General features: G+C 29.5%; 1 protein-coding gene across 2 annotated transcripts in view; it reads left to right on the top strand.

Annotated features, from left to right (window-relative positions):
- The window catches only part of LOC125864576 (ubiquitin-conjugating enzyme E2 28-like), a 60,163-nt gene extending 57,546 nt beyond the window's left edge, over positions 1 to 2,617 (top strand). For both annotated transcript variants that reach the window (XM_049544596.1, XM_049544595.1), the window contains 3 exons: positions 1,010 to 1,137; positions 1,862 to 1,966; positions 2,204 to 2,617. In XM_049544596.1, coding sequence (XP_049400553.1) covers positions 1,010 to 1,137; positions 1,862 to 1,966; positions 2,204 to 2,347 — 377 coding nt within the window. In that variant the 3' untranslated portion in view covers positions 2,348 to 2,617. The remainder of the gene's footprint in view (positions 1 to 1,009; positions 1,138 to 1,861; positions 1,967 to 2,203) is intronic.
- Positions 2,618 to 12,979: the final 10,362 nt, after the last annotated feature.

The raw sequence follows: 12,979 nt of genomic DNA, 5'->3' as shown, positions 1-12,979 counted from the left end.
CGGTCGTTGAATGACACTCCAACCGGATAAAGAATGTGTGGATCTGGATGTGAAGGGGGAGTTAATGATGATGATTCCACTGGACGAGAACCTTGTCCTTCTTATAAGGCTCGGATAATCATCCTCCCTTTGATCTAGCTTTTGGGGTGTGAGTTAGGCGCAAGACCTCATTTGTGAGACCCCAATTAATTTGTGTTGATTATCTATGTTTGTGATCTAATGTATCCCCATGTAAAGTTTTATTTAGCTATTTTTGTTCTGTAATTTTCATGTGGCTTCTAGTTGATCTCTTCGTATCTCAATGCACATGGGTCTATTGTTGTATATAGATATCTAATCTTAGATTTGTTTTCACATACAATGGTGACAAACTATACATGATGAATTATGGTTGTGAATAATAACTAATAATCCTCAGCCAAAAAGTTTGTGTGTTTCGGGATGCCTAATTATGCTCTTGGATCTACGTATCAACTGTTGGATAATGACCTCTTTGTCAAGTGTAAATTGTGAATAGTTGATGCAACATGCTGCCTAACAAACATGTATATACTTCTATCGGGTTATGTTGTAAACTAGAAGGAAATGTAAGTTATTCAAAAAAGAGGAAATTTTGTAGGAAAATGTAAGTCAAATAATCTGTTCTGTGTTGTAGTTTTCTCTGTTAAGTATATCCTTTTCTGAAAATGTGATACTTCAAACTAAATAATTTTTATCTCCAATTTTGGCTATCTACCTTGTCTTGTGGTGTTAACAATTCTTAGTTACCAATCAGAGTTATGGTTTTTGCGACAAAGTTTTATTGTTTGGCTGTGTTGCGATTCCTTGTTTGTGCGATGGAAATTATTGCATGCTACATTTTTCCTTTATAGGAGGGTGTAGTTTCTTTCAAGTCTAAGGGTAGAGTATCTTAGCAATGAACGTGTTCTTGCATTTCTTCTCTTAGGGCATACACTTCACTCATCATTTCATTTTTTTAACTTCCTAAACTTTTGGTGCAATGTTACAGGCCCCGTCGGAGAGGACATGTTTCACTGGCAAGCGACGATAATGGGCCCTCCAGATAGTCCTTATGCTGGGGGTGTATTTTTAGTCACTATTCATTTTCCTCCTGATTATCCATTTAAACCTCCTAAGGTAATGAAATGGTTGCAGATTTCTTTTGTGAGTTGATGTCTCCCTCGATCGATTTGTGCTATGAGCAGATACTTATTTATCTAGTTATGTTGGAGCATAATTTTGGATTGTTGAATGTTTATGATGTAGCTTTTGATAAAAATATTAAAAGTTGGTAATTTGGTGCATACTTTTGGGCCATTTCCCACTGGAGCCCATAGGAAAAGTTAGTCTCTGTGGTTGACTGATCCTGTGTCACCGATGGAGCCTTTACTGGTTTAGTTCTTTTAAGTTTCTTATATTAATTAAGATGCTAAGATTTCGAAATTGATTTGTCATGTTGTTGAGGTTTAAAACATTAAAAAAGGGCACAACTATATAGAAGCTGTGTTGTTTTTTACATGTTTTTTTTTCTTTTGATATTTTTGGTTCCAGATAAGGCGATGAAAGAGGTCCTCTTGTTCATTCTTATCAATTCTAGAGTTGAGCTAACTAAAATTTTGTTGAGTAACTCCAGATAAACATCTCATATATAAACATCGTGAGAAACAATAGGATGATTTTTTCTCAAGAAAGAACAATAGGATGATCAGTTTGGGCTTCAGTACATCTTGTACTGATTCTTTTTTGATAACAACATCTTGTACTGATTCTGGGAGTGCATTATTGTTTATATTTTTAGCTTGTTAATTGTATTGTCCTAGTTGATGTGAATGTTCTTAAATCTGTGGTTAAATCTTTGCAGGTTGCTTTTAGGACAAAAGTTTTCCATCCAAATATTAATAGCAATGGCAGTATATGCTTGGACATATTGAAGGAACAATGGAGCCCCGCCTTGACTATTTCCAAGGTTCCTTCTTACCTTACAACCTAGTTTGTTTTTTTAATTTTTTAGAAAATAATCGGAGCAAATATAATGATTGATACAGTTCAATATTATCTACATAAAACCCTTCAGCTGGATTTTGCTAAGAATATATTCCTGTCTTAGTTGTTCCGATGGAATCTTGCCATGTTAAACTTTCACAATGTTTGTGTACATTGTCTATGTTTCTTAAGGTGGGAAATGTTTCTATATTAACTTCAGGTTTTGCTTTCAATCTGCTCACTCTTGACGGATCCAAACCCGGATGATCCCTTGGTGCCTGAGATTGCTCATATGTACAAGACAGACAGGGTAAAATACGAATCAACTGCCCGGAGTTGGACCCAGAAGTATGCTATGGGTTAAAGCAGTTCATATGAGTGCTTGAATTTGTGTAAAAAGAATGGATCTGCCTGTCTGTCTCTGTCCTCTACCTTCCATCAACATAAGTGTAGAATAGCATTAAACAAAGCCTCTGGAGGAAAGGCGATGCCTTGAATTTGTTTACATAGATATATAGATATACTAATATTTGAAGAAATCTGGGAAGTGTTTGTTTATCTGGTTTTAGGATTTGTAACATTTGGTTTCACCAATCTATTTCATGTAAAACTGTTCACTAATTGTCTTTATAAATTCCATACCGTCTTCATTATTTTGGATAATCTATTATAAGTTCAAAAGTTTTTAATTGAAGCCTGAAATATTCCTCGTTATCTCCTGTATTTCAGTTATCACATTAGTTGGTTATGGTTGTTGCCCCTCTTTGGTATGTTATGTTATGTTTCCCTTATTATTTTCATGTCCTATTTACTTCTGTATTTTTTTGTTAGCTGCTCTGTTGTTTGTTACTCGAGTCGAGGGTCTTTTGGAAATAACCTCTCTACATCCTCGAGGTAGTTTAAATTCGGAATCTATCTCTAATGACACTTTACAAACATTTATCATTGAACCATGCGTCTTAGCTAGTTGTTTCCCTTTAATTTTATGATAAGTTGGCATCTTGGAGGACCACCATCCAACCATATATGGTTAGTGATGAGACATGAATAATGTATACACTCACCGCTCTTCTTTAAAATTTGCAGTAGCTTGCAAACCATATAGAAAAGGTAAACCGCACTGGGTGAGCCCTTGGAGACAAACCCAAAAGATCAGAGAACTAGATTAACCTATTGTAAATAAGGAATTTCGAACTTGAGACCTCTATTGTGAAAGTCCTCGTTCTTTCTCTATTCAAAGATGTGAACTCTCTTGAATAGAGAACTAGATTAACCACTATCACACCTTTTTATTGAAATTATTTGAGATACCTCTTTGAAGTTTGATGGAAATAGGAGAAGGAGCAACCACAAACACAATATATATATAAATATATAATTTCATGTTATTACCAATAATACATTAAAGAATTTGTTAATACAACCCATGTTTGAACTTTCTAATTCCCACTCACATTGTAAACTAAAAGATAAAATAAATAAATAAACAAATTTAGACCTAATTTAAAATAATATTTCATAGAGGAATTTAGAAGGTGTAGGCAGAAGCATCCATAGGGTGAATAAGATAGGTAAGAACTAAAGCCAGCAGCATCAACACATATGCAATTCCTTGATCAATTGTTGTTCCTGCAAATTGTAAACGATTTCAAAATAATGCAACTATCAACTTTAAGTTATGACTCGAGTTTAATTTTTATATACTAACAATATTAATTAGAACTTTTACGCTATCATATTTTGTCACAGTATGATTCAATCCTTTGGAATTTGTCGGGAATCCTTAGCTATGCTGTCACCAAAAGACTTCTAGCAAATTAAATTTTCTTAAAAGTGTCTACTAAATGAGATTAACATGAAACTTTTATTATTTAGCTACAAAATTTTGTCAGTATGATTGAAAAAATGAGAATAGTGGAACATACCATCACTGGTAGGTGCAGGAGCAGGTGCAAACTCTTGAGCTTGTGTAAAGGGAACAATAGTGACCAATGCCACAACAAAGATGGTCAATCCAACAACAACTCTAGACAATGCCATTATCACAAAAATTCAAAATCAAGATTGACCCTTCCTTGGCACCTAAGAAAATTAAAGATTGATTGTGGTTGATATTGGAGAGGAAAGAGGTTTATATATATGTAAAAATATTGTACTATATATTATATTATAAATATAAATATTTCTTTAATGTAATTATATTATTATTCTTTGGTACCGGCGGTCCATTCTTGAATTATATGGGGTCTATCATATAGTATGATGCTTTGTAAACCATGTGCCGCCTACTTCTCTCCACTCTGTCAAACTTTGTCTTTTTTTATTCCTTTTCCATAATAAGTGTCCCTCTTATCCTTTATTTTGCGTTCGCTTTGTTTCAATTTATATGGCGATATTTTATTTTTATTTAAAAATATAACGATGTTTGAAAATAGGGAGATCGATAATGGTTTACATTTGATGTTTTATGTGATAAAATATTTCATTGAGCTTTGAAGACAAGATTTATAGAGTGAAAATCAGAACAAATATGTTTTACGAGGTTGGGCACCAACTAAAAACTCTACATGTTCAAAAAGATATAGATAATAGAAATGAGGATTCTTAGATGAATATGTGGGCATACTAGGAGAGACAAGATTAGGAATGACGATATATCTGGCAAGGTTGGAGTGACTTTCTAGGTGGACAAGATGAGGAATATGAAAGAGACTAGTTAGTTCTGTAACTAACTTTTAGGTAGTTAAGTCTTGGAAAAATATCTCTCTATGTAAGAGAGTCTTGTGTGTAATTGTAGTTAAGTTTTTTGAGAATATATTTTCTCTAATAGAAAAGATACAGAATTACTCTTCTCTTCTCCTCTGTTCTTCTTCTCCTTTCGATCAGTTCTGGAAACTATTGTTCCTAAGAACAATTTCACATAGAAATTAGGGCAGATGGGCTGATTGATTAGACACAATTTAAAATATTGGTATCAATAAAATAAGTAATGTTTGAAGTAATGATTCAAAGTTAGCTTAATAACAGAACATCATCAATAATTAAATTCGAATAATTTGATGAATTTATATCATTGGAGAACTTGAAAAATTGTTTTAAAAAAGATGAAATTATGCGTTTTCTTTTATTTTTGTTAACAAGGAAGATTTTTTTAAAATGCCAATTGAGTAGTAGGAACTTTAGGGATGTGTATACGGAGAAAAATATATTACAATTTTTTACTAGTTGAGGTTAGGTTAAGGTATTTATATATTATGAGTAAATTAAACTCGCATTGTTAGTTTGAAAGTTGTATTAGCTAACGATTCATTATTTTTAACGTGTCTAATTTTATTTTAGTAGGATACGGCAGAAATGTAATGGGATAGGGGGATGAGTCTATTTGTCACATGTATTATTATGGTTATTATATATTATTACATTATGTGTGAAGCTATTACAAGATTACATCCCAACAAAAAAAATCTTCTTATCAATTCTATTGCAATGACAAAGTAATAAAGTTGAATTGCATCTATAAACAACTAGTTTTATTATTAATTCTATATTATAAATAAAAAGAAATCATGTTAAATAACTAGTTTTATTTTCTTTGGGAAATTTTAGTAGCTAGTTGGTTGACTGACTACTTGAACTCCGACTTATTGCTGAGAGCATGATTCCCCGCATTGTAATTTTCTTTTCATTTTCTCGAGACCTTTTTTTTAAAAAAAAATTATATTAATTTTTAATATATAAACACTAAATTAAAAACTATAAAAAGATGACAGTGTGATACATTAAAGTTGGTAATAGCTAACGGCTATACTTTTTTAATAACATTCAAACTTAAAAAATTATGAAGAAACTAAGTAAAAAATCATTAAAAAAAAATTTAAAAGGAAAGACTTTATCTCACTCTTGCCCCACAATTCTTATCTTCGATAGTACTCAATTAATTAGATTATATAAAAGTATTTTGATTAAGAATAACATTTTTTATTTATATATCAAATTAAGAAAATAAATTAAAAAATTAATTATTTTCTAAAAAGTTATTTTTCATGAAAAACATTTTCTTTCTTACCCAACACAATTCAAGAGATTCTGATTATTCTTAATTTTTGCACTTTGTGAATATTTATGATCTAACTGCTAAAAGCAACTAAAAGAATAAAAAACAGTTAAAAGAAATCCAATTAAGATTAACGGATATTAATATTTTTGAATTGGGAGAACTACCAACTAACACCTCAATTCTCATCAACTAATTAATTCGTATTTTAAAATTGGTGCATTTAAATGTTTCAATATTAGTAATCTAGTTGTTATGTATTGACCTATTCAATAAGTATTGCTAAATGATTGAGTCCATTATTTAAAGGTGGAAACTTTAATTTTCTATAAAAAAAAATTACATTTTTATTGGACTGAAAATTTAGTCCAAATTCTTAAACTTTTAAAATATCTATACTATTCAGCATAGAATACACGTACAACACATGTATTCAAGAATAAATATATATTACTATATATTAGATGAGTCTAGGATTTACTACCATTGTTCCAATAAAATCACTACAAATGTCCAATACTTACTATATAAAATATATAAGTGGGCCTCACCACCTTCCACTTAAATACTACATATTATATATTATTAATTACTATACTATAAATCACTACTAATATTCAATATATTTATCAAACTATATAAGTGGCCCCACCACCTTCCACTTAAATACTACATATTATATATTAATTACTATACTATAAATGGCTTAAATACTCCATATTATCTATTACAATAATTAACAATTATCTGACACTTTAAATTCTATCAATGCCATATAAATTAGGATAAAAAACATAACATATAATATTTAAATATATTTAACAATAATAACTAATACTATACATTACAATAATTAACAGCTTAATTATTTAAAACTTATATAAAAAATTTAATTGACTCTCTAAATTCTATTGGTACCACATAAAATGGATTATATAATAAACATATATTGTTTGAAATTGACGAAAAAGAAACAATAAATTACAATAATTAATAAAAAAAAAAGTCGACGAAATTGACGAAAAACAAATTATAAATTACAATAATTAACAAAATAAATCTCTCGACTCCAACAAATCTATCAATTAATGCCACATAAATTGGGACATGGCAAATAACATATATTATTAAAAAATTAGGTTCAAAATGTACTATAAAATACAATAATTAACAACTTAATATATTAAAGAGACATATAAAAAATGGTTAATATTTGAAATTCTGCATGTGCCACATAAATTAGAACAAATAGAGTAATAAATATTATTTTCAAAATTATGTAAAAAAAAAGTACTACAAATCACAATAGCTAACAATTTAAAATATTTTTAAAATCATATAAAAATTTCAATAACTTCTCAAATTCCATAATATAACACTTAAATACTACATATTATATATTAATTACTATACTATAAATGACTTAAATACTCCATATTATCTATTACAATAATTAACAATTATTTGACACTTTAAATTCTATCAATGCCATATAAATTAGGATAAAAAACCTAACATATAATATTTAAATATATTTAAAAATAATATAAGTAATACTATACATTACAATAATTAACAGCTTAATTATTTAAAACTTATATACAAAATTTAATTGACTCTCTAAATTCTATTGGTACCACATAAAATGGATTATATGATAAACATATATTGTTTGAAATTGACGAAAAAGAAACAATAAATTACAATAATTAATAAAAAAAATAGTCGACGAAATTGACGAAAAACAAATTATAAATTACAATAATTAACAAAATAAATCTCTCGACTCCAACAAATCTATCAATTAATGCCACATAAATTGGGACATGGCAAATAACATATATTATTAAAAAATTAGGTTCAAAATGTACTATAAAATACAATAATTAACAACTTAATATATTAAAGAGACATATAAAAAAGGGTTAATATTTGAAATTCTGCATCTGCCACATAAATTAGAACAAATAGAGTAATAAATATTATTTTCAAAATTATGTTAAAAAAAAGTACTACAAATCACAATAGCTAACAATTTAAAATATTTTTAAAATCATATAAAAATTTCAATAACTTCTCAAATTCCATAATATGACATAAATTAAAAAAAAAAGTGTTATAAATAGTACAATATTTAAACTACTTTAAAAACATTATAAATTGTAATAAATAATACAACAATTTAAATTACTTAAAATTTAACGACTTAAATTTTAAAATGCATTAAAATTTTGGTTAATTGTCAAAACTTTACATGTGCCACATAAATTGGGACATGGACAGTCACACATATTTTTTTAAAAAAATTACATTAAAAGTATTCTTTCAATTAACAACATATATTGTTTGAAATTGACGGAAAAAAAACTATAAATTACAATAATTAACAAAATAAATCTCTCAACTCCAACAAATCTATCAATTAATGCCACATAAATTGGGACATGGCAAATAACATATATTATTAAAAAATTAGGTTAAAAATGTACTATAAAATACAATAATTAACAACTTAATATATTAAAGAGACATATAAAAAATGGTTAATATTTGAAATTCTGCGTGTGCCACATAAATTAGAACAAACAAAGTAATAAATATTATTTTCAAAATTATGTTAAAAAAAAGTACTACAAATCACAATAGCTAAAAATTTAAAATATTTTTAAAATCATATAAAAATTTCAATAATCTCTCAAATTTCACAATATGACATAAATTAAAATTAAAAAATAATATATATTGGGCCCCGTGCTGGCACGGGGTCCTATATCTAGTATAAGTATAATAACATAAGTAATATGTGAAAAAAAAAAAATCTAATTATACTTCAATCAAGTTATCCCTTTCCAAATTAAAATGATGGATAAATATGCAAATTCGATTTTCAAGGATAGAAAAAAGGAATCAAGAAATGTAACCCAATTTTTTTTTTGTAGAATTTTTCGAAAAAGTTGTGTGGTGGGGGATGGTGGTGGAAGGGGGAGAAGATGACAGAAATAAAGTGAGAAAAGTTTCTTACGCGATTTAAAATTCGTGTAGCACACATATTATGGTAAGTCAATGAAAAGTGTCAATGACACATCAAAGACTTACTACAAGTGTTTAAGTCTATTTTCTACTAAGTCATGACTTATCAATATTATTATTGGCAAAAGAATCATGAAGAGAATTTTATATTTCTATTATCTTGAAAAATAAAGATAATTAAAATGCATAATAACTAAATTATTGGAGTATTAATTGGCTTGAGATTAATTTCATGTGATGAGAAAGCTTTTGTGATCAACATAATAAATATAAAGTATATATATGTTTTTTTTCTTAAAAAAAAAAAGACAACCATTTTTAAAGGAATAAAAGTAGGATCATAATTTTCTTGTACTAATTGAGTGAATGACTAATACTTAATCATATACTTTAAAATATAAACCACACATTATTTTTCTCTACTCTGTGTGGTGAATGCAACCTATATAAGGCCTGAAACATTACATGCATTATCCAATTTAATTAACCAAAATTGTTTTTGAAAGTTAGGTTATTAGTTTTCTCCTTTTCAACAAAATGAAAAATTCAACTTCTTCTCTTCTTCTTTTAGTTTTCTTGTTAATCTTTGCTTGTTTATGTGAAATAATTGTAAAAGCAGATGAAGCTGATGATTCTAAGGTATATTTATAGGATATTATTAAAAATTTATATGAAATATTCAATAAAAAAACAAACTTTTTATTTATATTCCAAAAGAGGTATATATATTTAGGATATTATTAACTATTGTATTTTATTTGAATTTACAGGTGTATATTATCTACTTGGGACATAAGCCACACGATGATCATGAACTTATTACCGATTCACATCATGACATCTTAAGAGAAGTAGCTGGAAGGTACATATATTGCTGTTAAAAACTGTTTTAATCGTAGTGTTGTATCATTTTTCTTCTACAACGTGTAAAAATATTTTACATGATCAATGTAATTTGACCAATAATATAAAAGCAAGTTATTAGTTACTCCCTCCATCTCATTTTACGTGAGATAGTTTGACTCGGCACAAAGTTTAAGAAAGAAATGAAAACTTTTAAAATTTGTGGTCCAAAATGAATGATAGAAATTTGTGTGGCTGTAAATCATTTCATTAAAGGTAAAATAAACATTTTATAGTTAAATTGTTACTTATTATAGAAATGTGTCATTCTTTTTGTGACCGATTAAAAAGAAAAATAAGTTACATAAATTGGGATAGAGGAAGTACTATTTAATACCAATTTTAGTTTCTTAATAATGTTTTCTAATATTTATTTATAATTATTTTATGAGTGACCTGATTGTGATGTGTTAGAAAATTAAGATTTGTCTAGAAACTCCTAGATTTGAGATATTTTGTATTAGATATGTTAGAAAAGTAAGATTTGTCTAGAAACTCCTAGGTTGAAAATCTTTTGTATTAGATATGTTAGAAACGTAAGAATTGTCTAGAAACTCCTGGGTTGGAGATATTTTGTAGTAGATATGTTAGTCTTGATTTAAAATGAGTGGTGGTTAGTGAGCCACATAGGTACATAGTTTGGTGTGAGATATTTTGTTTATTATGTGGTTGTAATTCTCACACTATATCTATAAATACACCATATGTAATGGAATATCTAGTGAAAAAAATTGAACTCAAGAAAACTTAAGCCTTCTTCTTCACTTTCAGATTTTTTGTAGCAATTTACAACTGCTATTTCCTACTGTTTACACCTTGTAGACCTGAAGTTCTTCTTTTTTTTCATTGTAGCATGGTATCAAAGCCTACTTCCTAAGGGATCTGAATCAAATTTTGTTTGTTTCGCTCATCTACTTTATGTTCTTTTCTTGAATTTACTTGCTGAAAAAAATTCATGACACCTGAAAATCAACCAGCGACAGGTCCTCCGACTTTTACCGGAGAGAATTATCACATATGCCATCAAAATGAAGGCTTATCTAAAGGCTCTCAACTTATGAGAAGTTGTTGAGCTTTGAGAACCTGATGTCCAGCCATTGAGAGGTAATGCAACTCTCAATGCAATTAAGAAGTATGATGAGTTGGTGACTAGATCCCCAGGAGCTCTCACCTGCATACATTCAAGTCTTACGGACGTGATGTTTACGAGGATTATGACTTGTGAAAAAGCCAAAGAGGCTTGGGATAAGTTAAAGGAGGAGTTTGAAGGCATCAGTAGAGTAAAGTTTGTTAGACTCTTAGCATTGAAGAGAGAGTTTGAGCTTTTGAAGATGAAAGACTCAGATAGTGTGAAAGAATACTCTTCAAAGCTAATGGAGATTGTGAACCAGATAAGAATACTTGGTGAAACCTTTTCAGATCAGAAAGTTGTAGAAAAGATCTTGGTCAGCCTTTCAGACAAGTTTGAATAAAAAATCTCAGCTATTAAAGAGTCTTGTGACTTGACTACTCTTATAATAGCCAAACTAATATCCAAATTGCAAGTTCAAGAGCAGCGGGTCACTATGAGAAGTGAAGGGACAGTAGAAGATGCCTTTCAAGCAAGACATAAATTCAAACATCAAAAGGAAAGCAGAAGTCTGGTTGGATAAATCTGGAGAGGTAAAATCTGGTGGAAACCAAGGTGATTTGTCGATAAAAGGAAAATTTCCACCTTGTGGCATTTGTAAGAAGACAAACCACTTAGAGAAGAATTGTTGGCAGAATTCAAAGAGGTCTCCAATTCAATGTATATATTGTAAGAAGTATGGTCACATTGAGAAGTATTGTAGGCAAAAGCAAAATCAAAGTGGTCAGTCTTCCCATCGAGTGAATTTCGCAGCTGATCACCAAGTTGGAAAATCAGAGGAGGAGGTTTGCATGGCCTCACACACATCACATATTGACCAATGTAAATGGTATGTTGATAGTGCGTGCATAAGGCACATGGCGATTGATGAAAATCTGTTTGTTACCTTGGACAGATCTGATAGAACCAAAGTGAAGCTTGGAAATGGCGCATTGGTGGAAGCTCGCGGTAGAGGGTCAGTAAAATTTCCTACTGACGAAGGTACAAAAATTATTAATGATGTTCTTTATGTGCTAAATTTGACTCAAAACTTGTTAAGTTGTGCTCAATTGCTTCATAAAAATTATTCTCTTAATTTTAAGGACAAACAATGTGTCATTTATGATCCTAAAGGATGTGAAGTAGCTAAAATTAGCATGATTGACAATTCCTTTCCAATTTCATGCGATTTTATTGATATTTGCTCTTTTAATGTTGAATTGAGCGACACTTGGCTTTGGCACAAAAGGTTCGGTCATTATAATCTTAGCTCACTGGTGTATATGCGATCAAAGGGCATGGTGCTTGAAGTACCCAAAATTGACATGTGTAGAGATGCTTGTGAGTCATGTCAATTTGGTAAAATGCATAGACGATCCTTTCCTAAAGGAAGTCTTTGGAGAGCTAAGGAAAAGCTAGAGTTGGTTCATACAGATTTATGTAGACCAATGAGGACGACTTCTTTGAGTGGAACAAGTATTTTGTTCTCTTTGTAGATGATCTGACTCGAATGACATGGATCTACTTTCTTAGTAGCAAATATCAAGTGTTTTCTTTTTTCAAAGAATTCAAAGTTATGATTGAAATGGAGAGTGGCTGTAAATTGAAGTATATTAGATTCGATAATGAAACTGAATATACTTCGTATCAGTTCAGCAAGTATTGTAAAGATTTGGGTATCCAACAACAATTCATTGTCAGCTACACTCCACAACAGAACGGGGTTTCTGAGAGGAAGAACAAAATTGTGATGGAGATGGTGAGATGCATGTTGGCAGAAAAAAAGATGCCTAAATACTTTTGAGTTGAAGCAGTCAATACCACTGTCTCTATTTGCTAAATAGATTACCAACTAAAGCAGTCCAAGACATGACACCATTTGAAGCATGGAAGTGTATCAA

The sequence above is a fragment of the Solanum stenotomum genome, chromosome 5 (assembly GCF_019186545.1).
Source record: "Solanum stenotomum isolate F172 chromosome 5, ASM1918654v1, whole genome shotgun sequence".
Taxonomy (NCBI): Eukaryota; Viridiplantae; Streptophyta; class Magnoliopsida; order Solanales; family Solanaceae; genus Solanum; species Solanum stenotomum.
This window is presented reverse-complemented; position numbering and strand designations above follow the sequence as displayed.